This window comes from Mobula birostris, chromosome 16 (genome assembly GCF_030028105.1).
Source record: "Mobula birostris isolate sMobBir1 chromosome 16, sMobBir1.hap1, whole genome shotgun sequence".
NCBI lineage: Eukaryota > Metazoa > Chordata > Chondrichthyes > Myliobatiformes > Myliobatidae > Mobula > Mobula birostris.
Genome location: NC_092385.1, coordinates 75269544 through 75295564, shown reverse-complemented (window position 1 = coordinate 75295564; position 26021 = coordinate 75269544). Strand labels below are relative to the sequence as shown.

At 41.1% G+C, this 26021-nt stretch overlaps 1 protein-coding gene across 10 annotated transcripts in view; it reads left to right on the top strand.

The window, feature by feature from the left end:
- The window catches only part of setd5 (SET domain containing 5), a 184772-nt gene that overhangs the window by 117019 nt on the left and 41732 nt on the right, over positions 1-26021 (top strand). For 8 of the 10 annotated variants that reach the window (XM_072280857.1, XM_072280856.1, XM_072280861.1 and 5 more), the window contains 5 exons: positions 2365-2616; positions 6294-6602; positions 19919-20161; positions 23091-23232; positions 25725-25975. In XM_072280857.1, coding sequence (XP_072136958.1) covers positions 2365-2616; positions 6294-6602; positions 19919-20161; positions 23091-23232; positions 25725-25975 — 1197 coding nt within the window. The remainder of the gene's footprint in view (positions 1-2364; positions 2617-6293; positions 6603-19918; positions 20162-23090; positions 23233-25724; positions 25976-26021) is intronic. The other 2 variants (XM_072280862.1, XM_072280863.1) reach the window with 2 other exon arrangements.

The window sequence follows — 26021 nt, the reverse complement described above, 5'->3', positions numbered from 1 at the left end:
CAATAAGATACTAATGGTTCTTTAAAGTCCTGTCCAGCTCTTGGCTCCATCCCTTCCCCTCCAACTTTCAAATCCCTTACTCACTCTTCCTTCAGTTAGTCCTGACGAAGGGTCTCGGCCTGAAACGTCGACTGCACCTCTTCCTACAGATGCTGCCTGGCCTGCTGCGTTCACCAGCAACTTTTATGTGTGTTGCTTGAATTTCCAGCATCTGCAGATTTCCTGTTGTTTGCGTCTTTAAAGTGCTAATCATCTTCTCGCTTAATATTTTTGTGATGTTAGACTGCAGAAGGTAAGTATCATGATGCTAAATTCCCCTTTAGTCAAATCTATTAAGTCCATAATATGTCTATACAAGAAACTGCAATTTAAATGTAATTTGCAAGTGTGATGAGAATATTACATGCAAAATTTGTTCTAAAATACAAGTTCCTGTTTATAGTTGATTTGAAACCTGTGAGTAGTGCACCGTTGTAATGTGTCCATCAATCACTTTTATATGTAGAAAATGCTTTAATTCAGGGCTTTTGCGCAGTCGAAGTAGAAATACCTACTTAATCTTGCAACTTCATCTTCCCCCTGCCCTCTCCAACTCCAGTAAAATCTGTTCTAGGGTAGTATGTTACACTTGCAGCCTTTACTCCTTATATTAGATGGGAAACAATTTTTTTGACGATTTAGAAAATAAAACACTCTAGAGCAGGGGTTCCTGAGCTTGTGTCTACTGACCCCTTGCTGAATGGTATTGGTCCATAAGCCAAAAAGGTTTGGGAACTCCTGCTGTAGAGTTAATCAAGACTTTGGATGGCATACATTGAAAACCCAGGAGAGCCTTTGAGTACCTGAAATCCATTCTCCTACACTTCGATTCTACCACTAAACATATCTTTACCATTTCCACCCCACCGGCTGGGATTGCTCCCTCTGTGATTCCCTTGTCCATTCATCCCTTCCACCAGAACATCCCTGAAAGTGGCCTAAGTTCTACATCTGCCCATACACCACTTAATCATCTCCATTCAGGTCCCCAAATAGTCCTTCCAGGTGAGGCAACACCACCTACAAATCTACTGGGGTTGTCTATTGTGTTCGGTGCTTCCAATGAGGCCTCCTCCTGAGACCCCCCCCCACCCCCCATAAATTTAGGAAATGCTTCATCGAGAACCTCCTCACCGTCTGTCACAAGCGGGAATTCCCATTGGCCAAACATTTTACTTCCGATTCCCATTCCTGTTCTGACACATCATTCCATGGCCTCTTGTGCAAAGTTGAGGCTACACCCAGGTTGAAGGAACAGCACCTTATATTCTGTCTGGGTAGCATGCAACCTGATGGCATCAATATCAATTTTTCCTTCTAGTAATCAAATTTCCCTCCACACCCACTTCCTCCATTCCCCACTCAGACCATTTACCTCTTCTCACCTGCCTATTTCTTCCCTCTGTGTTTCTCTCCCCCACCTCCCCTTCCCTTTCTCCTATGGTCCACTCTCCTCTCCTATCGGATTCCTTCTTCTCCAGCCCTTGACCTTTCCTAGCCAACTGGCTTCACCTATCACTTTTTCCAGCTAGCCGCCTTCCCTCCACCCCAACTTTTTACTTTGCCATCTTCACCCTTCTTTCTCAATCCTGAAGAAGTGTCTCAGCCCGAAACATCAACTATCATTAATTTCCATAGATGCTGCCTGACCTGCTGAGTTCCTCCAGCATTTTGTGTCTGCTGCTCCAGTAAGTTTTGATGGATTTAATGTCTCTTGAAATCTCGATAATGAGTATTGTTCTAGATTGATCATTTTGCATTCATGCTCTCAGCCAGGTAGTGCTGGTATAGGAGGACCAATGTGTTTACCTTTTGGGTCAATGTATACAATCGTTGCTTCTTGAAAGCCTGCATGAGCAGAAGCCAGAGCTTTCTCTTTCTGCAATTTGCTTATCTGAATTTATCACAGTGCTACTTGCTGAGATTTGAAGTAAACTGTCTTTTGGTCAGCTGAACTCAAATTAAGTCAAAATGACCGTGCAGTAGATGGGCATATTGCTTCACATTGGTGTCGAAGGTTTTTATCACCTTTGAGTATATTTTTTTTTGTTGCAGCCGTAATAAGCTGGTATTGATGTAGTGGCCTACAGATGCTCACTGATGAAAAACTATCAACAAACTAGAAATAGAGAGCACTAAGGATGATCCAACATGTTAGCAATTGTTCCTTCAAGACTAGTGACCCAGAAAAGCCACTCAGGCTTTAGGAAGTTAGCAGCATGCTTGCATGTGACGAGCTGTGAAAGAAAGTAAATTGCTGAGGTTAATATTTTGATCCTGTAAGTGTTTTTTATGTTTGTTTTCTTTGACGCTCATTGTTCACAGTCACGGGAGCAGCGGAAGATGGAAGCCATCATGCAGGTTTTTGAGAATTTAGAGAAAAGAAAGAAAAGACGCGAACAGGTGGTTGAGCGCAGTACTAGTCACCCTGGCGGCGATGCCAATCCGGAGACTCCAACCACAGATGTGGAGGAGGTGAAACTGGAACCTGCAGCCGAAGAAGCACCCTCCAGTGGGGCAAGAACACCACAGCCTGTGCTTGCAGGGGTAAGCACACGGCGAACTTCACAGTTAGGGGTAAGCAGAGCATTTAATTGGCAAATGAGCTAATACAGCATGAGGAAAGATACTGTTGTTGATGGTAAATTCTGAGCAGTAAAGGTTTGGATTTTTCTGGTGCTAATTGTTCCACAGTCAGTGCTTCATTTGGTTTGATTTTGCTTTTTTACTTGTAATTATAGGAGTACTCAAGCTAATTGTATTTTGTAGTTCATTGCTAAGGGTGTAGTCAGTTATATGTGAAGATGGCATGCAGGATGATTTGTAGCCATTGCACCTCATCTCTTCAGCAGAGTGTAAAACAATGAATCTATTCCACACCAAGAGGGAATGAAGCTCACTTTTCAAGCCCTTGTAAATCAACTCATTTTTGGATACCTTGATTCTTGGACAGTTAATGTGATTTGTTGGAAAAGTTTAAGCTTGTGAAGTTATTAAACCTTGATGTCTTGTGAACTGTAGTTTTAGTGACTGGGAATGGGTGAGAAGATATTCCACTTTTGCAATGGAGAAATGAATTTATCTTGCACCCTAGATTGGATAAACATCTGGTATTTAAAAAAAAAATCCAGAGTTAGTTCAGTGTACACCTTATGATGGATGGAAATTTTTTGAAAAATGGTGAATCTAGAAGGCATAATTATCTTTTTTGTGTTAAAAGAAATGCACAAAATTGATGTGGAAGACAATACAGAAAATATAGCTTATTGCTTCGCATTTGGGGACATTCTCTTATTTACAGTTCAGTTTTGTAATTTTATAACAGGTGATGTGTCAGCCTGCATTTGTCTAACAATTTCCAGATGCAAATCTGGTGCTCTAGTAACTTGGGCATTCTGATTTGTGACTGTAGCTTGTGATAGATCCGTGAATATACTGGTAGTGTATTTTGCACAAACTCATCAAGTTGTAAATAAAAATGCTGGTCATTCTCATCAACTTCAAATGCTAAGACTCTTCCCACAGATGTTTCATGACCTATTTACAAGGTTTTATGTTTTTATTTGAGATTTTCATCTTATATATTTTGCTTTTCCATACAAATTAATACATGGGTTATTAATAAAGTGTATCTATCGGGTGTGTAAATTATATGTATATAATATACCACAAATAACCCTCACATTATAAAATGTTAGTACACTGCCTGAATCAAGTAACTAGTTTGATTTGTTAATCACATATGATATGATCTGCTAACACGAGGAAATCTGCAGATGCTGGAGATTCAAGCAACACACATCAAAGTTGCTGGTGAACGCAGCAGGCCAGGCAGCATCTCTAGGAAGAGGTACAGTTGACGTTTCGGGCCAAGACCCTTCGTCACGACTAACTGAAAGAAGAGCTAGTAGGAGATTTGAAAAGGGGAGGGGGAGATCCGAAACCTCCCCCTCCTGTCTTCTCCCATCATTTCGGATCTTCCCCCTCCCTCCCACTTTCAAATCTCTTACTAGCTCTTCTTTCAGTTAGTCCTGATGAAGGCCCTCTTCCTGAAACGTTGACTGTACCTCTTCCTAGAGATGCTGCCTGGCCTGCTGTGTTCACCAGCACCGTTGACATGTGTTACTTGATATGATCTGCTTTAGGTTTGTTATTTCTATTTTGCTCCAAAGTGAAAATGTACACAAATTTTCTGAAGTTATAGCTCACAGTGACATTTTATAAGCGGAACAAAAAGCCTTGCATTAAGTTGACAATATATTTATCTAACTTTTAAGTCCTATACCACAAAAAGATTTCTACTTCAGACCACTCATATTATTATTAGTGTTAATCCAGTACTGTGACAATGAAATGGCAACTCATTTTCTGTCCCTTTCACCCACTTTACCTCCCCCCTACAGACTTCATATTCTTATTATTTTCTAATTTTTCTATCATTTCTGTCATTTTTGATTCTACGTTAGCAGGTGAGACTGATGTCAAGAGGCAGACTTGTCAGGTAGTAATAAAATTAGAGAATAGCAGTAAGATGTTTTAAGGAATTCAGGTATGATTCAGCTGCAGAATCCATTTACCATAAGACAAAGGAGCAGAAGTCAGCCATTCAGCCCATCAAGTCTGCTCTGCCATTTTATCATGAGGTGATCCATTCTCCCATTTAGTCCCACTCCCCTGCCTTCTCACCATAACCCTTGATGCCCTGGCTGCTCAGATACCTATCAATATCTGCCTTAAATATACCCAATGACTTGGCCTCCACTGCCGCCCATGGCAACAAATTCCACAGATTCACCACCCTCTGGCTAACTGACCTACAAAGGAGATATCAAGGTGGATTTTACTACTCTACCAGAAAAGGTCTTATTTTCAAGACCCCCCTCCCTATGCAATATAAGTTTGAAGTGAATGCATATACTTTTCATGTAAAACTATAACTTGCACCTTGCAACATGTGGAGAATAATATTTAGTGGATGTTACAAACAGACTCAGCGCCTTTTCTGTGAAAGAAGATGAATAAGCATCTACTTCCTATAAAAGCACTTCGTGGCCAAAGTGCAGAACATAAGCTCAAAGAAATAAGCCTTAATTTTGATACAGGCATAAGCATAGAAGGATGATTGGAGGAGAAGTCAAACATAAATCTTACCACTTGGAAACAAATAACAGATTTCCGCTGAGGCTGTTTTTGTTCAATTTCTATATACATTCATGCGTATGGTGAAAACTAGCTGGTGCAGTATACATTTCGCGATTATGTAGTATTCAGGTTGACAGGAGCTAGCTAATTTTAAGTCTATCTGTGTAGCAGTGATCAGAATGTCAGGAAGGTTATATGTTTGGCAGTTTGTCTCCAGTTCAACACTTTAAATGAGGTGGGGAAAAGAACTAAACTTACTGAAAAGACCACCAAGTGAATTTTAGTTCCTGTTTCAGATTTGAATGTGATACTGTAAGTAGTTTTAAAGCATCCATATTTTCTTTACTTTGAGCTGACTTCAGATCATAGTTGATTGAAAACATCTTGGGTAGAGCTGCGAAGTAATGGTCAGAGAACCAGTCCTATTGATTCATGTGTTCCTTTAGTATTAAAAGATTCAGAAGATGTCTCCATCGAAGACTGTTTCCCCATATTCTTCTGGATGAGATGTGTATGTGCAGAAGAAAAAACTGATGTTGTCTACGTATCATCCAAATCAGATATAGTTCTCTTTCCATTATGTGTTCCATATCCCTTTGAACATGATTATGCTATAAAATAATGAGGCTTTTGCTTACAAGTAAAATTTTCTGAGATCAAGGTATTAATATTTGATTGAATTCATTAGAATTGTGCGGAATTAAGATTCCCACGCAAGGCAGATTAATTTGATTAAGAGAATATAAACATTTCCTAATCTCACTAAAAATTAATTTCCCTGACCTTTCTATGTTTTGAACTTGATGCATTTATGTAGGGAAGAAATAAATCAGATAACTTTACAACAATGTCCTTCAGTGTGGATAACATGAGGGAAAACTATCAAAGAGAGAAAACAGGTCTTTGCAGTCAATCTAAATGAAGATACAGAGCCAATTCTAGCTTCTTGGCAGTTCTTTTGGTCTGATTACCATATGTTATGTTCTTCAATTTTTACAATATGTCATCAGTTCATATTATAAAAACAATTACTGGGATAGGCTTTGACTTTTTGAATGCATGCTTGGAGATGAGTTTTTATTTTGGTTAATCATCCTACATCTTTAAAATAGGAGCAAGTTCCTGAGAAGCCTGCTAAGCCTCCTGCATCAAAACCAAACAAGCCACGACCCAAAAATCGTTTCTCACGCTATCGCTCCAGTTCAGCACAGCGACTACGTAGACAACGACAAGCCAGCAGCCAGTCAGAGCCAGCACCAGTGGTCGCAGTGGATGAGGGAGCAGCAGGGACAGTGGTAACAGAATCCACATCTACAGAAGGCATGCCAAGTTCAGGAGCTCCAGGAGTAGAGACCACAACAGGCACTACAGTTGTCTCCCAGCCAAACCGAACCAGTGTCAAGTATCCTAAAACTAAAAGAGTAAGTGTGTGTGTACATGTGATCTAGGTCATTTGCATTGAAGAACTTGTTGATCATTATTCAATGGTCCTGTAATTCTTGGGCAGTTTCTTAAACTATTTTTATGAATTTGGTAAATTTTAAATACATTTATAAAACCTGATGAAATGAATCAATGTATATTCAGTGTTTGGCCCTTAGGGGTTCTTGGCAGATGAGACTATCTTGAATTGAAGATAGTTGGGTTGGAGGGCCTGTTTCCATGCTGGATTTGTTTTTCTATGATTCTATGTTAGCCATGATATAAGTGTACATTACAGTTGGAACTGTGAACCACATAAGACCAGAAGATATAGGAGCAGAATTAGGCCATTTGGCCCATCGAGTCTGCTCTGCCATTTCGTCATTACTGATCCTATTTTCCTCTCAGTCCCATCTCATCCCTTCTCCCTGTATCCCTTCATGCCCTGCCCAATCAAGAATTTATCAACCCTGCCTAAAATGTATATATAAAGGCTTGGCCTCCACAGCTGCCTGTGGCAAAGAATTCCACAGAGTCATCATTTGGGTAAAGAAATTCCTCCTCATCTCCATTTTAAAAGGAAGCCCCTCTTTTCTGAGGCTACGTCCTCTGCTCTTAGACCCTCCCACCATAGGAAACATCCTCCACGTCCACCTTATCAAGGCCTTTCACCAGTCATTAGGTTTCAATGAGATCACCCTCATTCTCCTGACTTCCAGAGCTATCCAACGCTCTTCATATGACAAGTCATTCAATCCTGGAATAATTTTTGTGAACCTCCTTTGAATCCTCTCCTGTTTCAGCACATCCTTTCAAAGATACGGGCAGAAAACTGCTCTCAGTACTCCATGAGAGGCTTCATCAATGCTTTATAAAGTCTGGACGTTACATCTTTGCTCTTGTATTCTAGTACTACTGAAATGAATACTAATATTGCATTTGCCTTCTTCACCACAGACTCAGCCTGCAAATTAACCTTTAGACTTCAGAGAATACTGTACAAGAACTCTCAAGTCCCTTTCCGCCTCAATTTTTTGGATTTTCTCTCCATTTAGAAAATTCAACCCTTTCATTTCTTCTACTAAAGTGCATGACTATACACCTTGCAATACTATTCAATCTGCCATTTCTTTGCTCATTCTGCTAATCCATCTATCCTTTTGTAGCGCCTCTACTTCCACAAAACTACCTACTCTCCACCTACCTTCATATCATCTGCAAACTTTGCAACAAAGCCATCAGTTCCATCATCCAAATCATTGACACGTAACATAAAAAGAATTGGCCCCAACACAGACACCTGTGGACCACCACTAGTCACCAGTAGCTAACCAGAAAAGAACCGTAGAAAACCATAGAAACTACAGCACAGAAACAGGCGTTTTGGCCCTTCTTGGCTGTGCCGAACCATTTTCTGCCTAGTCCCACTGACCTGCACACGGACCATATCCCTCCATACACCTCCCATCCATGTATCTGCCCAATTTATTCTTAAATGTTAAAAAAGAACCCGCATTTACCACCTTGTCTGGCAGCTCATTCCATACTCCCACCACTCTCTGTGTGAAGAAGCCCCCCCTAATGTTCCCTTTAAACTTTTTCCCCCCCTCACCCTTAACCCATGTCTTCTGGTTTCTTCCTCCCCTTGCCTCAGTGGAAAAAGCCTGCTTGCATTCACTCTATCTATACCCATCATAATTTTATATACTTCTATCAAATCTCCCCTCATTCTTCTATGCTCCAGGGAATAAAGTCCTAACCTATTCAACCTTTCTCTGTAACTGAGTTTCTCAAGTCCCGGCAACATCCTTGTAAACCTTCTCTGCACTCCTTCAACCTTATTTATATCCTTCCTGTAATATGGTGACCAAAACTGAACACAATACTCCAGATTCGGCCTCACCAATGCCTTATACAACCTCATCATAACATTCCAGCTCTTATACTCAATACTTTGATAATAAAGGCCAATGTACCAAAAGCTCTCTTTACGACCCCATCTACCTGTGACGACACTTTTAGGGAATTTTGTATCTGTATTCCCAGATCCCTCTGTTCCACTGCACTCCTCAGTGCCTTACCTTTAACCCTGTATGTTCTACCTTGGTTTGTCCTTCCAACATGCAATACCTCACACTTGTCTGCATTAAACTCCATCTGCCATTTTTCAGCCCATTTTTCCAGCTGGTCCAAGTCCCTCTGCAGGCTCTGAAAACCTTCCTCACTGTCTGCTACACCTCCAATCTTTGTATCATCAGCAAATTTGCTGATCCAATTTACCACATTATCATCCAGATCATTGATATAGATGACAAATAACAATGGACCCAGCACTGATCCCTGTGGCATACCACTAGTCACAGGCCTCCACTCGGAGAAGCAATTCTCTACTACCACTCTCTGGCTTCTTCCACTGAGCCAATGTCCAATCCAATTTACCACCTCTCCATGTATACCTAGCGACTGAATTTTCCTAACTAACCTCCCATGCGGGACCTTGTCAAAGGCCTTACTGAAGTCCATGTAGACAATATCCACTGCCTTCCCTTCATCCACTTTCCTGGTAACCTCCTCGAAAAACTCCAATAGATTGGTCAAACATGACCTACCACGCACAAAGCCATGTTGACTCTCCCTAATAAGTCCCTAATAAAGGCTCCCTTTATTCCCATTCTTTCCCTCCTGCCAATCAGCCAATATTTTATCTATGCTAGAATCTTTCCTGTAATGCCATGGGTTCGTAGCTTGTTGAATTGAATTTACTTTACTTCTTACATCCTTTACACATAGGGAGTAAAAATCTTTACGTTATGTCTCCATCTAAATGTGCAATTTATAGTAATTTGTAGTAAATAGTATGTACAACAGACGGTCAATATAGCATAGGAATAGAATTGTATCAGGGTGAATTAATCAGTCTGATGGCCTGGTGGAAGAAGCTGCCCCGCAGCTTGTTGGTCCTGGCTTTTATGCTGCGGTACCACTTCCCAGATGGTGGCAGCTAGAACAGTTTGAGGTTGGGGTTACTCGGGTTCCCAATGATCCGCTGGTCCTTTTTTTTTTTACACACCTGTCTTTTTAAGTGACCTGAATAGTGGGAAGTTCGCATCTACAGATGCGCTAGGCTGTCCGCACCACTCTCTGCAGAGCCCTGCAATTGAAGGAATTACAGTTCCCATAGCAGCCAGTCAGGATGCTCTCAATTGTGCCCCTGTAGAAAGTCCTTAGGATCTGGGTACTCGTACAAAACTTCTTCAACCATCTGAGGTGAAAGAGGTGCTATTGTGCCTTTTTCACCACACAGCCGGTATGTCCTGACCATGTGAAATCCTTGGTGATATGTTGCCGAAGAACTTAAAGCTGTTCCTCTCAACTCCATATCTATTGATGTTGATAGGGGTTAGCCTGTCTCCATTCCTCCTGTAGTCAACAACCAGCTTCTTTGTTTTTGTGACATTGAGGGAGAGGTTGTTTTCTTGACATCACTGTGTCAGAGTGATGATATTTTCTCTGTAGGCTGCCTCATTATTATTTGGGATTAGGCCAATCAGTGTAGTATTGTCAGCCAATTTAATTAACAGTTTGGAGCTGTGAGTGGCGATAGAATCATGGGTAAACAGAGAGTAAAGGAGGGGGCTTAGGACACAGCCCTAGGGGGCTCCTGTGGAGGGGCAGAGGTGAGGGAGCCCACTCTTACCACCTGCCGATGATTTGACAGGAAGTCCAGAATCCAGCTGCACAAGGCAGGGTGGTCTCTAAGCTTCTTATCAAGCCTGGGGGGAATTATGGTGTTGAATGCTGAACTGTAGTCCAAGAAAAGCATTCTCGCATAAGCATCCTTCTTTTCCAGATGTGTAAGGATAGTGTGTAGGGCTGTGGCTATTGCGTCATCAGTCGATTGGTTGTGTCGGTAGGCGAATTGTAGAGGGTCCAGTGTGGGTGGTAGCAAGCTGCAGACGTAGTCCCTGACCAGCCTCTCAGAGTATTTGCTTATTATTGAGGTGAGTGCGACGGGATGCCAATCATTCAGACAAGTTACCTTGGTCTTTTTAGGTACAAGGACAATAGTGGATGCTTTGAAACAGGAGGGTACTCTACACTGGGAGATGGAGAGGTTAAAAATGTCTGTAAACATGCCTGCCAGTTGTGCCGTGCACATCCTGAGTACCTACGCTGGTTCCACAGCCTTGCTACTGTCCACTTGTTGGAAAGGCCTGCGTACTTCAGCCTCAGAGATGACCAAGGTGCAGTCGCTGCAGCGGCTTTCCTTGGGGGCTCAGTCTTGGTGATATCGAACTGAGCGTAAAAACGATTTAGCAGATACTTTATACTTTATTGTCGCCAGACAATTGATACTAGAACGTACAATCATCACAGCGTTATTTGATTCTGCGCTTCCTGCTCCCTGGATTACAAATATTAAATACTAAAAATATTAAAAGTAGTAAAAATTAGTAAATATTAAAAATTTAAATTATAAGTTATAAATAGAAAATAGAAAAATGGAAAGTAAGGTAGTGCAAAAAAACCAAGAGGCAGGTCCAGATATTTGGAGGGTACGGCCCAGATCCGGGTCAGGATCCACTCAGCAGTCTTATCACAGTTGGAAAGAAGCTGTTCCCAAATCTGGCCGTACGAGTCTTCAAGCTCCTGAGCCTTCTCCCGGAGGGAAGAGGGACGAAAAGTGTGTTGGCTGGGTCGGTCGTGTCCTTGATTATCTTGGCAGCACTGCTCCGACAGCGTGTGGTGTAAAGTGAGTCCACGGACGGAAGATACAATGGGGACTTTTAAGAGCCTCTTAGATAGGCACATGGAGCTCAGAAAAATAGAGGGCTATGCACTTGGGAAATTCTAGGTAGTTTGTAGAGTAGTTTACATGGTCGGCACAAGATTGTGGGCCGAAGGACTTGTAATGTGTTGTAGATTTCTATATTCGAAGTTCTCATCTGGGAGAGAGGGCGTGATGTTGACAGCACCATTGCGCTTTGTTTTGAAGACTGTGATGATTTGCATACCTTGGCATAAGCTGCATGTGTTGTTAGTGGAGAGTTGTGTCTGGATCGTGTCCCTATATTATTGTTTCACTGCCTTGATGACTTTGCGTAGATCATAGCTGTATTTCTTGAGTTTCTGCTGATTACCGGCAATGTAAACACTGTCTCGCGTGATAAGTGTTGCTCGCATGGAACTGTTGATCATGGTTTGGATAGACCCCGACTGATTTTCAGGGGACAACATCCTCAATGCACTTCCAGATGAAGCTTGTGACCCTTTCTTGAACTTGGCAGCATCCTCGTCATGACATCTAGTTGATGTCATCAAAGCAGTTCTGTAGCATGGGGGCCGATTGGTCGGACCACCTGTGGACAGTTTTAACTATGGCCGCCTCTTGTTTCAGCTTCTGCCTGTTAAGCAGTCTCATGTGTGGCACCTTGTCAAAGGACTTCCAAAAATCCAAGTTCGCAGCGTCAACCGATTCTCCTTTGTCTATCCTGCTTGTTATTTCTTCAAAGAGTTCTAAGATTTGTCAGGCAAGATTTTTCCTTCAGGAAACCATGCTGACTATGGCCTATTTTATCATGTGCCTCCAAGTGCCCTGAGCCCTCATCCTTAATAATTGACTTCAACATATTCCCAATCACTGATATCAGATTAACTGGCCTCACTCACAACACGCTGGAGGAACTCAGCGGGTCGGGCAGCATCCGTGGAAACAATCAGTCGACATTTCAGGCCAGAACCCTTCATCAGGACTGTAGAGGAAAGGGGCAGAGGCCCTATAAAGAAGGTGGGAGGGAGAAGGCTGGTAGGTGCCAGGTGAAAAACCAGTAAGGGGAAGGATGAAGGGGTTGGGGAGGGGAGGCAGGGAGGTGAGAGGCAGGAAAGGTGAAGAAGGAATAGGGGAAAACATAATGGGTAGTAGAAGGAGGCGGAACCATGAGGGAGGTGATAGGCAGCTGGGGGAGGGGGCAGAGTGAAATAGGGATAGAGGAAGGGAGGGGGAGGGAATTACCAGAAGTTGGAGAATTCTACGTTCATACCAAGGGGCTGGAGACTACCTAGACGGTATATGAGGTGTTACAAGCAACCCTCCCTTCCTCTATCCCTTTCACTTTGAAGTGTGAGAGGACAGTATGCGGTAAATGGCAGGGCACTTCGGAGCACTGATATACCATGTGATCTTAAGATGCAGGTTTACAGCTTCCTGAAAGTGACAACATGCGTAGATAGGTTGGTTTTTATTATCATCATCAGATGCCGTGCCCAGTTTGAGCTTTGACTGCCGTGGCTCAGACACTCCTGTTTCGGGTCAAGTGGATCAATTCATTGGTATTCATTTCCAGCTCTCTGGCTGCTGTCTCCATCATCATTTGTCTTTGTCTTCCTCTTGCTTTCTTCCCTTCAATCTTTCCCATAATTACTGTGCATTCTGACTCCTCTTTCCTAATCACATGTCTAATGAAGTTACATTGCCTTTTCATGATCGCATACATTATTTCTCTTTGTGTTTGCTCTGTTCTTGATATCCTCGTTAGATATTCGTTTCATCCATGATATTCTTTGCATCCTTCTCAAAAACCACATCTCTGCTGCTTCAATTCGTTTCCTCATGTTACTAGATATTGTCCAAACATTCTGAGCCATATAACATAACTGGATAAACATAACATTTCAGTACTCTGAGACGGGTTGTCATGCCTAGTTTAGTGTTGGTCAGTATACTCTTCATTCTCGTAAAGGTCTCTTTTGCCATCCCAATTCTTCTTTTGATGTCCATGTTGCGCCTGCCATCTGATGTCACCCAGCTTCCTAAGTAGCAAAAGTTCTGTTATTGTTTTATGTCTTCTCTGTTTATTCTCAGCCTGCAGATAGGATTCTCCTCCTTTTTGGATATCACCATACATTCTGTCTTTTTGCAATTGATAGACCCATTTTTGCACTTTCTTCAACAATTAAGTTTTGTAGTTCTTCCTCCGTACTTGCAATTAACACAGTGTCATGTGCATATTTGACATTATTGATGTTTTCACCGCCAACTTTGATTCCCAAGATGTCTCTTTAATTTTTTGTAATATTGTTTCACTGTACACATCAAATAAATCAGGGGAGAAAACACACCCATGTCTAACGCCTCTCTTGATTTTCATAAACTGACTCACTTATCTATTCTTACAGCAGCAGTTTGTTCCCAGTACAGATTTCTGATTAGGCGGAGGTCTTTCGAATCTAGGTCTAGAGTTTCCTGCAATATTTTGAATAACTTATTGGGCTTCACTTTATCAAATGCTTTTGAGTAGTCGATAAAACAAACAAATCTTTTTGCACTTGAATAGCTCGTTCTGATAGTATCCTTAACATCAATATTGCGTTTCTTATACCTTTGTCTTTCACAAAACCACATTGTTCTTTACCTATTTCAGCTTGTATCTTACTTTTAGCTCTTGTCATCAAAATTCTTGGTGATGTGACTCATTAAACTTATGTTCCTATGTAATTCACATTCTATTGCTCCAAGTTTCTTAGGAAGAGTGATAAATACTGATTTTTTTCATCTCTTGTATTATTCCAGTCTCATAAATGTCATTGATTAAATCAGTAACTTTTTTTAATTCCATAATCTTTAAGGGTGATAATTTGTTCTATTACTAATTCATAAGGACCTGCTGCCTTCCCTTCCTTCATCTTATTTATTGCTTTACGAACTTCAGATTTTAAAATACTTGGACCTTCAATGTTTTTCTTAATTTCTGGTTTTTCTCCTTGATTGTCATCAAACAATTCCTGAATATATTCAGTCCATCTGTTCACAATTTCATCTTTTTCCATGATATGGTACCGTCCTCAGCTTTCAAACATCCACCTGAAGAACAGAGGAGCTTTTTACCAGTGATATTCTTGATTTGTTGATGTAACCTTTTTGGATCAGTAATAGGGATTCTTTCTATTTGCTCACATTCCTGGTTTAACCATTCTTTCAAAGTCTAGAAATAGAATCTGTTGAAGATGATAGCAAACATGTAGAAATGAAATTTTACTCTCTAAAGGATGCCTTGGTAGAATCAGCAAAGTCAGTGATTCCTAAAAAAGAAAAAAGCACAAAGAGTAAATGGATGACAGATGAAATCAAAAATCTAATGGAAGAAAGGAGACAAAAGAAAGCAAATCCTATAGATGGGTTGGTAAAGAAGGTAAACATGGCATGCTTGCCTTCATTGTGCGGGTGTCGGGTATAAAAGCAGGTAAGTCATATTCCATATGTACAGTATAAAGCTTTTTGTTTTGCCACATTGGAGTGTTGCATGCAGTTCATTGTATTTCAGAAAGGATGTGGAAACTTTGAAGAAGGTGCAGAAGAGTTTAATCAAGAGTGAGAGCTAGACAAATTTGGATTGTTTTCTGTGGAGTATTGGGAGCTCAGAGGCAACATGGTAGAAGTATAAAAATGATAAGAGGCATAGATAGGGTAAGTAGCTACTCTTTCCCAAGATGAAAACATCAAATATTGGAGGGCAAACAGGAGGAATTTTGCAGATGCTGGAAATTCAAGCAACACACATCAAAGTTGCTGGTGAACACAACAGGCCAGGCAGCATCTCTAGGAAGAGGTACAGTCGACGTTTCGGGCCGAGACCCTTCTTCAGGACTAGGAAATATTGGAGAGCATAGGTTTAAGGTGAGAGGCAAGGGAAGTTTCATGGAGATGTATGTGGCAAGTTTAATTGTGATGGTTTGGGCTGTATCCACTGCATTTCTGTTTGTGGACATGAATGTTGCCATAACAGGTTTTGATGCAACAGATCAAGATGCTCTCCTCTGTGCATCTCCAGAAGCTTGCCAATCTACACAATCCTCTAAGAAATTAGAGGTGCTGTTGTTGTGCCGTCTTTGTGATAACTCTTGCATGCTGGTTCCAGGACAGATCCTCTGAAATGCTAATGCCAAGGAGTTTAAAGCTACTGTCCTTCACTACCATCGTACCGTTAATAATCACCAGCTCATGGACCTCTGGCTTCTTCCTTTTATAAACCATTCATCCAGATTTTCAACCTCCCTCCTATATGCAGATTTGTCAACAACTTTGATTCGGTCAACAATAGTGGTGTCATCAGCAAACTTGCATGCAGTATTGAAGCTCTACTTTGCCACGCACTCAAAAGTATAAACTGAATAGTGCAGGTCAAGTGGTGTATTTGAATTTCCAGAAGGTGCCATATATAGGGTTATTGCATAAAATAAGAGCACATCAGATTTGTAGATAATGTAGTAACATGGATATAAGGATTAGTTAACGAATGGGAAATGGTTTTGGAATAAATGTGACACTTAATCACCAGTGGAATGCCATATGGTTCATTGCTGGCTCAAAAATGTTTGCAATCTGTATTAATGACTTGGATGAAGGAACTCAATGTACTGCAGCCAGACTTGCTGCCTATTTAAATACAACTAGGTAAGCAAATTTTGAAGAGGACTCCAAGTGTGTTCAGTTAGTGAACAAAAATTGCCAGATGTTGTATAATGTAGAAAAATGTGAGGTTATCTACTTTGGAAGAAAGAATGGATAAAACAAGTTATTGTTTAAATGAAATGAGGCTGCAAAATGTAGCAGTGTAATGACATCTGCAATTTAGCATATAGGTCATTAAGAAGCAATATTGCCATTATTGCAAAGGGTAAGGAATAGAATCAGGTTTATTATCACTGGCATGTATCTTGAAATTTGTTAACTTTGCAGCAGCAGTTCAATGCAACACATAATATAGAAGAAAGAGGAAAAACAGTACAATAGTAAGTAAGTAATCAATTGTAGTATGCGTACATTGAATAGATTAAAAATCATGCAAAAAACAAATAATATTTATTAAACAGTGAGGTAGTGTCCAAGGGTTCAATGTTCATTTAGGAATCAGATGACAGAGGGGAAGAAGCTGTTCTTAAATCACTGAGTGTGTGCCTTCAGGCTCTTGTACCTCCTACCTGATGGTAATAGTGAGAAAAGGGCATGTCCTGGGTACTTTGTACGCTAGTACTCAAGATGGAGCCAACTACATTTACATCCCTGTGCAGCTTCTTTTGGTCCTGTCCAGTAGCACCCCCCCCCGCCCCCCCAATACCAAACAGTGATGCAGCCTGTCAGAATGCTCTCCACTGAACATCTATAGAAATTTTTGAGTGGATTTGTTGACACACCAAATTTAAGCTCCTAATGAAGTATAGTCACTGTCTTGCCTTCTTTATAACTGCATCAGTATGTTGGGACCAGGTTAGGTCCTTGGAGATTTTGACACCCAAGAAACTGAAACTGCTCTCTCTCTCTCCTCTTCTGATCCCTCTGAGGACTGGTATGTGTTCCTTCGTCTAACCCTTCCTGAAGACCCAATCAGCTCTTTCATCTTAATGACATTGAGTGCCAGGTTGTTGCTGTGACACGACACCACTCCACTAGTTGGTATATCTCACTGCTGTACACCCTCTTGTCACTATCTGAGATTCTACCAACAATGGTTGTATCATCAGCAAATTTATAGATGGTATTTGAAGTCTGCCTAGACACACAGTCATGTGTATATAGAGAGTAGAGCAGTGGGCTAAGCACATCCCACTGAGGTATGCCAGTGTTGATAATCACCAATCCACACCGGTTGTGGTCTTCTGGTTAGGAGGTCAGGGATCCAATTGCAGAGAGAGGTACAGAGGCCCAGGTTCTGCAACTTCTCAATAAGGATTGTGGAAACGATGGTATTAAATGCTGAACTATAGTCAATGAACAGCATCCTGACGTAGGTGTTTGTGTTGTCCAGGTGGTCTAAAGCCACGTGGAGAGCCATTGAGATTGTGTCTGCCATTGACCTATTGTGGCGATAGGCAAATTGCAATGGGTCCAGGTCCTTGCTGAGGCAGGAGTTCAGTCTAGTCATGACCAACCTCTCAAAACATTTCATCACTGTAGATGTGAGTGCTACCGGGTGAGAGTCATTAAGGCAGCCCACATTATCCTTCTTTGGCACTGGTATAATTATTGCCTTTTTGAAGCAAGTGGGAACTTCTGCCCGTAGCAGTGAGAGGTTGAAAATGTCATTGAATACTCACGCCAGTTGGTTGGCATAGGTTTTCAGAGCCTCACCAAGTACTCGGGATCTTCCGACTTGTGAGGGTTCACCCGTTTTAAAGATAGCCTAGCATTGGCCTCTGAGATGGAAATCACAGGGTCATCAGGTGCAGCAGGGATCTTCACAGCTATCGTTATGTTCTCCCTTTTAAAGTGGGCATAGAAGGCGTTGAGTTCATCTGGTAGTGAAGCATAACTGTTATTCATGCTATTGTGTTTCGCTTTGTAGGAAGTAATGTCTTGCAGACCCTGCAGTGTTGCTGTGCATCCGATGTCACCTCCAACCTTGTTCGAAATTGTCTCTTTGCCCTTGAAATAGACCTCCACAAATCATACCTGGTTTTCTGGTACGTGCCTGGGTCACCAGACATGAATGCCACAGATCTAGCCTTCAGCAGATGATGTACCTCCTGGTTCATCCATGGTTTTTGGTTTGGGAATGTACAGTAAGTCTTTGTAGGCACACACTCATTCACACAAGTTTTAGTAAGGAAGGATCCCCTCGCCCGCATCTCCTCCATTTCCCGCACTTCGGCTCTCACAGCATCCTCCCACCACCACAACAGGGACAGAGTTCCCCTTGTCCTCACCTACCACCCCACCAGCCTCCGGATCCAACACATTATCCTCCGCAACTTCCGCCACCTTCAACAGGACCCCACCACTAAGCACATCTTTCCCTCTCCACCCCTCTCCGCCTTCTGCAGGGATCGGTCCCTCCGCGACTCCCTGGTCCACATGTCCCTCCCCACGGATCTCCCACCTGGCACTTATCCCTGTAAGCACAAGTGCTACACCTACCCCTACACCTCCTCTCTTGCCACCATTCAGGGCCCCAAACAGTACTTTCAAGTGAGGCAACACTTCACTTGTGAGTCTGTTGGGGTCATCTATTGCATCCGGTGCTCCCGGTGCGGCCTCCTCTACATCGGTGAAACCCGACGCAGATTGGGGGACCGCTTCGTCGAGCACCTCTGCTCCGTCTGCCAAAACAGACAGGATCTCCCAGTAGCCACCCACTTCAACTCTGCTTCTCACTCCCATTCAGATATGTCCATACATGGCCTCCTCTACTGCCATGATGAGGCTAAACTCAGGTTGGAGGAGCAACACCATACCGTCTAAGTAGTCTCCAGCCCCTTGGTATGAACATAGAATTCTCCAACTTCTGGTAATTCCCTCCCCCTCCCTTCCCCTATCCCTATGTCACTCTGTCCCCTCCCCCAGCTGCCTATCACCTCCCTCATGGTTCCGCCTCCTTCTACTACCCAGTGTGCTATCCCCTATTCCTTCTTCACCTTTCCTGCCTATCACCTCTTTGCTTCCCTCACCCACCCCTTTATCTTTCCCCTTACTGGTTTTTCACCTGGAACCTACCAGCCTTCTCCTTCCCACCCTCCTCCCACCTTCTTTATAGGGCCTCTGCCCCCTCCCTCTTCAGTCCTGATGAAGGGTTCCAGCCCGAAACGTCGACCGATCTTTTCCACGGATGCTGCCCGACCTGCTGAGTTCCTCCAGCGTGTTGTGAGTGTTATAAAGAAAGGAAAGTTTTACACATCTTTACAGGCACTGGTTAAATCACCACCTGAGTATTGTGTGTATTTGTTATCTGCATATTTAAGAAGAGAGGTGCTTGCTTTAGAAACAGTGCAAAGAAGGTTCACTACATTCATTCCAGGGATGAAACGGTTGACACAAAGAAATGGGCCTATACATTAAAGTTCAGAATAAGACATGTTGTATTGATAAATGAAAAATTCTGCATAGGATTGACAGGGTGGGTGTTGAAAGGATCTACTGGACATGGAAGAACACACTTTGAAGCTATTTAAGCTGGAGATGAAGATTTTGTTTTAGTGTGCTATGAATGGAATTTTCTGCCTCAGAGCTGTGGGGAAAGAGTCATCACTCATTTTCAAGGTAGAGATTTACAGACAAGTAAAGGAAGTCAAAGGGCAAGAGGAGCTAATGTGAAATTGTGTTGAGGCCAAGATTGCATCATAATGGTCTTATAGAGTGGTGGAACTGAAATGAAGAACTGATTGATCTACCACACTTCCTCAAGTTCTTTTGGCAGTCTTATTTTGTCATATGTCAATGCATACAGCTTGATGAAACAATGTAAATATATTGGGAAAAGGTCCTTTACAGTTGTAATGAATTGCTATATTTTTTTTCTAAACTTTTTGTGCTTTTTTGTTGCAGTATTTAGTGTCGGAATGGTTAAATGACAAGGTTGAGCGTTCTGACTGCCCATATGACCGCCCGTTACGCATCACAACTGATCCTACTGTATTGGCAACAACACTGAACATGTTGCCAGGTCTGAGCCATAGTCCTCATATTTGCACAACCCCTAAACACTACATCCGCTTTGGCTCCCCCTTTGCTCCTGAAAGAAGAAGACAAAGAGTTGTGTGTGATGGCAATTATGGATCTTGCAAAAAGGTAAGCATGTTCTTTATCTCTACAACAACTTGATAAATGTTGGATTTAACTTGAAAATATCAGATCATTAATCTTTAACAGTGATTAATGCTGGCATTTCCAGTGTTATCTGCTATTTTCAAGCATCTTAATGGAAACCTTCCGGGTAGAGAATGCAGGCTATGGTCATAATATCAAATTTGTGTTTGAACCACATGTCCAGTATTCTAGTCTCATACTTTATCAGGGGTCAGTTTGCTGCAGTTATATTGAATACTCTTACTCAACTGCTTTCTCATAATTTTCTCCTATCATTTTTGTTTGCAAATTGTGCAAACAGAAAGTGCAACTTTCTGAAGAAACCTATTATACTCAAACGTAGAAGATGTAGGTTCCCAAATGGAACATTTTCCTTACTGTTGGTGGCACTGGTGCATCACCGGGAGACCATAAAATGCATTCAACAATTCAGTGAGAGCTTTGTAGAGCATCACAGTATATTACCAATTGTTGTTTCACATTTCCCATGTGTTGATTTAGTGTGAATTTGCCTCAAGTATGAACTGTGAAATCCTTTGGGGAGCTTGTATGTCTGCCTGTATTATCCCTGATGAAATTCAACAAATTGAGAAGAAACTAAACCATGACCAAATCCAATTAATCAAGCTAGGTGAAACAATTAATTCTTTTGAGAATGTCTGCTTGTATTGAAGAACCTCAATACAACCTCAATGTTCAAAAAACAGAAGAGCTGATTGTGGATTATAGGAGGAATGGAGACAGGCTTGCCCCGATCCACATCAATAGGACTGTAGTTGAGAGGGTGAATTTTTTCAAGTTCCTCGGTATACACATATCCAAAGATCTCATCTTGGCTGTGTGGCAAAATAAGCACAACAGCATCTCTTCCACCTCAGGTGACTGAAGAAGTTCGGCATGAGCCCCCAAATCCTCAAGACCTTCTATAGGGGCACAATTGAGAGCATCCTGACTGGCTGTATCACCGCCTGGTATGGGAACTGCACCAACCTTGATCGCTGGGCACTGCAGAGTGGTATAGACAGCCCAGTTCATCTGTGGATGTGAACTCCCGTCCATTGTGGACGCTTGCAGCAGCATGTGCATAAAGAAGGCCTGAAAGATCATCTGGGACACCAGTTCCCCCAACCACAGACCGTTTCAGCTAATTCTGTCTGCCAAATGGTACCGCAGCATTAAAGTCAAGACCAACAGGTTATGGGACAGCTTCTTTCTACAAGCCATTATTCTTTTAAATTGACATGTCTGTACATTGCGACGAAGTTATAACGCAAAGAATTTTACTCCCTCGTTGTGGGATGGATGTAAGATTTAAATAAATTCACTGTATAGTTGAGTATAGTGGTCTGGCTTCAGACCTCTTTGCTCGTCAGCAAAAACCTAAACTGGTTAACTCATTCCGGCAGACAACTGATTTGAACTAGGAAAGTAGGTTCAATCCACACTGCTGAGGCATGGTGTCCAATTTTGATTGCTAAAATTGAATAAGATCTGTACTTTGACTGTTACTATTGTTGACTCAAATTCTGTGTTCTGCTATTTTCTATAAGCTTTTAGGTTGATCAAATTTAATCAAGCGTTTTGACTTTTGAGGAATTAGACAATTTCACTTATGCATTTCTGACCTTTTGAGAGATCTGATTTTTGTTTGTGTATATGGCATCTGATCATAATGTGTTCGGAATGTGCAATTACAAACCCAACTTCAAGAGGAGGATTATTTTTTTTCTCCTCCCCTGCAGTACGGATTTCTCACTAGATAGTGTACATCGGTTAATATTAATTTCTCTGATACATTAAATTAACAGTTAATTTGGTGCAACACACTGGAAATGCTGGAGGAATTCAGCAAGTTACGTAGCATCTATGCAAATGAATAAAGAGTCGACACTTCAGGCCAAGACTGTTAATCAGGACTCCCAATGAAGGATCACGGGCCAAAACATCAATTGTTTATTCATTCATTTCTTTCGATGTTACCTGACCTGAGTACCTGCAGCATTTTGTGTGTGTGTGTTGCTCTAGATTTCCACAATCTGCAGAATCTCTTCTGTTCTACAGTTCATTTGATTCTGTTCTCCAGGTTCAAGGTTTAAAAGAACTTGATAATCTAATTTGTTAGTTTAGTTACTAAATCAACATGGGAGTTTTTCTCTTTAGTCTTATGATATTGAATCATCCTTATGCTATGTGTTTAATCAAGTGATATAATGGATCATTTTAAGAAATCAATTTAGGAGTAGGATTGTGAATATGATGAGGAATGAGATCCTGTTGTTCTATGGGCTATAATCTTGCACAATTGACTTTTTATTCCTTGATGTTGCAAGATAAAGTGTGTAGTTGTGTCCTGAATCAATATGGCAGAGATTTGGAAAAAATGAAGAAATATCTTACCTGAAGGATGAGAATATACAAACGTTTGTAGATTTTTACTGCTATCTGGTCTATCTTATTACTGGTAATGTCACTTGAGTTTTTATCACATGACCATTCCATCTGGAAAATTGTGTATTTGAATCTATTATGATGTTGAAATAGAATATTTCTTGGGGGTGGTACAGAAGATCCAAATTTATGATCCATATCTCTGAAATAAGTGACTGTAGAATTAATGCAAGTATTGTGATACTAGTTCATACTAGATTCATTGTTCATACTGCTGAAGTCCAAAATTGACTCATTATTGGTTGAAATCCAAAACTTTGCTATTATCGGGATCTAAAATTTGAGAATAGTACATTTGTCTACGGTAGATTTTTGCCAGACATTAAACTTCTTTTAAACTTATTTATAGTTCTCTATACTGCATTTTCCTCAGTGATCCCTCTTTCAAACAGATGGTAGATTGGTAGAAGTAATGCAGAGTTGTGCTTGAACTATTTTGGATAATTAACTTGGTACTTTTCAGAGATGGATGAAACAGGCAATGGATGAGGCCATGGTGCAACTTCCCCTTACACCAAATATAGGACAAGAGACATCACCCATATACCACAGTAATGACAACAACAATATGCCTGAAGTACTGAATGACTCCCATACCTCAACGGGTAAGTTTAAAAAGTAGCTTTGCATTCATTATTATACAGGCCATGTGGTTACCTATTGCTTACCTATTTTGAATATACTTTTTTCTTTTGATTCAATTTTTTAATCCTTATCCAGGGCATCTCATTCCTATTTTTACTAAAATATATACAGTACTGTGCAAAACTATTAGGCGCACGTATAGCTGGGGTGCCTAAGACTTTTGCACAGTACTGTGTCAATGTGAAGCAGAGAGTGAGTTTGTTTATTTGGTGGGAGAAGAGGATGTTCAGACTGGCAAGGGTGGAGTTCTGCCAGAGGGGTATGGGACAGGTGGAAGAGAAATGGGCTGAGGGTTGGCATGGGTGCAGATACACCCAGCCCTGAGACACCAGGAAAGTTATTCCAAACAATTGGAATAGAATATGTCTCTGGTGCTTCCCGCTCCCTTCTCCTTTTCCAACCATGATTCCCCTCTCCCTGCCTCCTTCCCACCATCAGTCCACAGTAGAGATTTCTATCAGAATCAGGTTTACCATGGCTCATATATGTCATGAGTTTTCTTTCTGCTGCAGTAGTAGCAATACAGTGCAATACATTAAATTACCACAATACAGTCCAAAAGTCTTGGGCTCCCTAGCTACATAAGTCTTTGTATCCAGGACTTTTGCAAAGTTCTGTATCTTCAGCACTCTGCGGGTCCAATTCAAAATTTTGCTCACTGTCATCAAACTTTTTCTCCAGTTTCCATTCCCAAGCTCTTTCCTCAGTTCCTCCTATACCAGTCTCATTTTCTACTCTATAATCAATTAATGATTTTCTTAAAGCTTGTTTATATTGTGATCACTATTTTTAAGATGTTCATCATGTCCAGCTTGTCATCTTTTGCTTTATTTCCTAAAGCAGTATGTTGATGGGATTCTCTTATAAATGGTCAACAAAAGATCTTGTAAGCATTGTAATCACTTCATCTGTCTATTCTTTCTCATTTTCTCCTCATTAGTTGAGAAACCAATATACAGTCAGTGGCCACTTTATTAGGTACAGCTGCTTGTGCAGTGCAAATATCTAATCTAATCATGTGGCAGCAACTCTGTGCATAAAGGCATGCAGACATGGTCAAGATGTCCAGTTGTTGTTCAGACCAAATATTAGACAGGGATAGAAATGTGATCCAAGTGATTTTGACCATGGAATGTTTGTTGTGCCAGAAGGGGTGGTTTGAGTGTCTCAGAAACTGCTGGTCTCCTGGGGTTTTCAGCACAGCAGTCTCTTGAGTTTACAGAGATGGTGTAAGAAACTGAAAACATCCAGTGAGTGGCAGTTCTGTGAAGGAAAACGCCTTGATAGTGAGAGAGGTCAGAGGAGATTGGCCAGACTAGTTTAAGCTGACATAAAGGTGACAATAACTCAAATAACCAGGCATTACAATAGTGGTATATCGAAGAATATCTGACTGCACAACTCTTTGAAGTGGATGAGCTACAGCAGCAGAAGCCTACACTGGGTTTCCACGTCTGTACCTAATAAAGTGGCCATTGAGTGTATGTTATGATGGAGAAGGCAATTTAGCCCATGCAACTCTAAGCACAATAATTCCACTATTTTTCCTGTAACTCTGCAACTTCCTCTTCCTCGCATACCCATCAACTTCCCTGTGATTCTTTTGCCACTTACCTAAGCCAGGGATAATGTATTGTACCTAACATCATTGGGATGAGGTGAGAAACTGAAGCACCTTGTAAAAGCCCATGCTATCACAGTTAGAACATGAAAACCCTAAGCAAATGGGATATGAAGTCAAGATTGAACATGCATTGCTGGAATAAAACAGGAATGTAATTTCCTATAATACTTTTATTTTTATTCATTTTGTATATTTCTTCCTCCATTTCCTTTTCATGATCTGTTGATACTGTATGTACTGCAGAAAGTTTCTTCTAGTGAGGACATATGGAATCTGGCTGGCTTTGTCCTCTCTTGCTATTTTCATAGTTTTTGATGTGCACAGTTACCCTTGCACCTTTCATCCTTACTGAAATGTTCTAAATGTAATTTTTATTTCATTATATTGGATTATTGCTGTTAGCATATCCACTGCTAACTTCAGAAAATACATAGAACCAATCTGTTTGGAGTCAAATAAGCTTTGTTGCATTTACTAAATATTAGTTTATTCAACATTCTGCTATTTAAAAAGAAACCTTTCTGAAAATTATTGAGGTTAAGATTGTAAGTTCCAGTCCTGATCAGAATTTGTTGCTTAGATGTTCAGTTATTCTAAACGAGGAGTAAACATGTTAATCTACATTTGTGGTATTTTGATAAGAGCATATTAAATTTTTATGAAAATGACTCAAAACAAATGAAAGATCTGAAAACAAGTGGAAAAAGCAGCTGTGCAGGAAACATTCATGTATTCATTATGCCCTGCATCTTGACCTCAGCACCTTGTGTACAGTGTAGATGTGTGCGCTTTCTAATGGCTGTTAGATAATTTTATTCTGTTTTGTAGAGTTGATTGCACCTCTGAAGAAACGAAAGACACGGTATCTGTCAGACATGAGCTTGACTGATTTGACAGGACCTTGTAGTCCACTGTCAGCGCCAGCATCTGTCACGGACACTGTCATGTCAAGTCCGACGATAATGATGCCTTGCACCTTGTTTCCAGGAGAAGAGGATAAGAAAAATGGATATAATACGGTTTATTCTCCCCTTCATTCCCTTGCTGCTAGCAGATGTAATACTCCACTACAATTTGAGGTAAATAAATTTTCACTAATGAAACATGTTAATCTTTTGTTTTTCT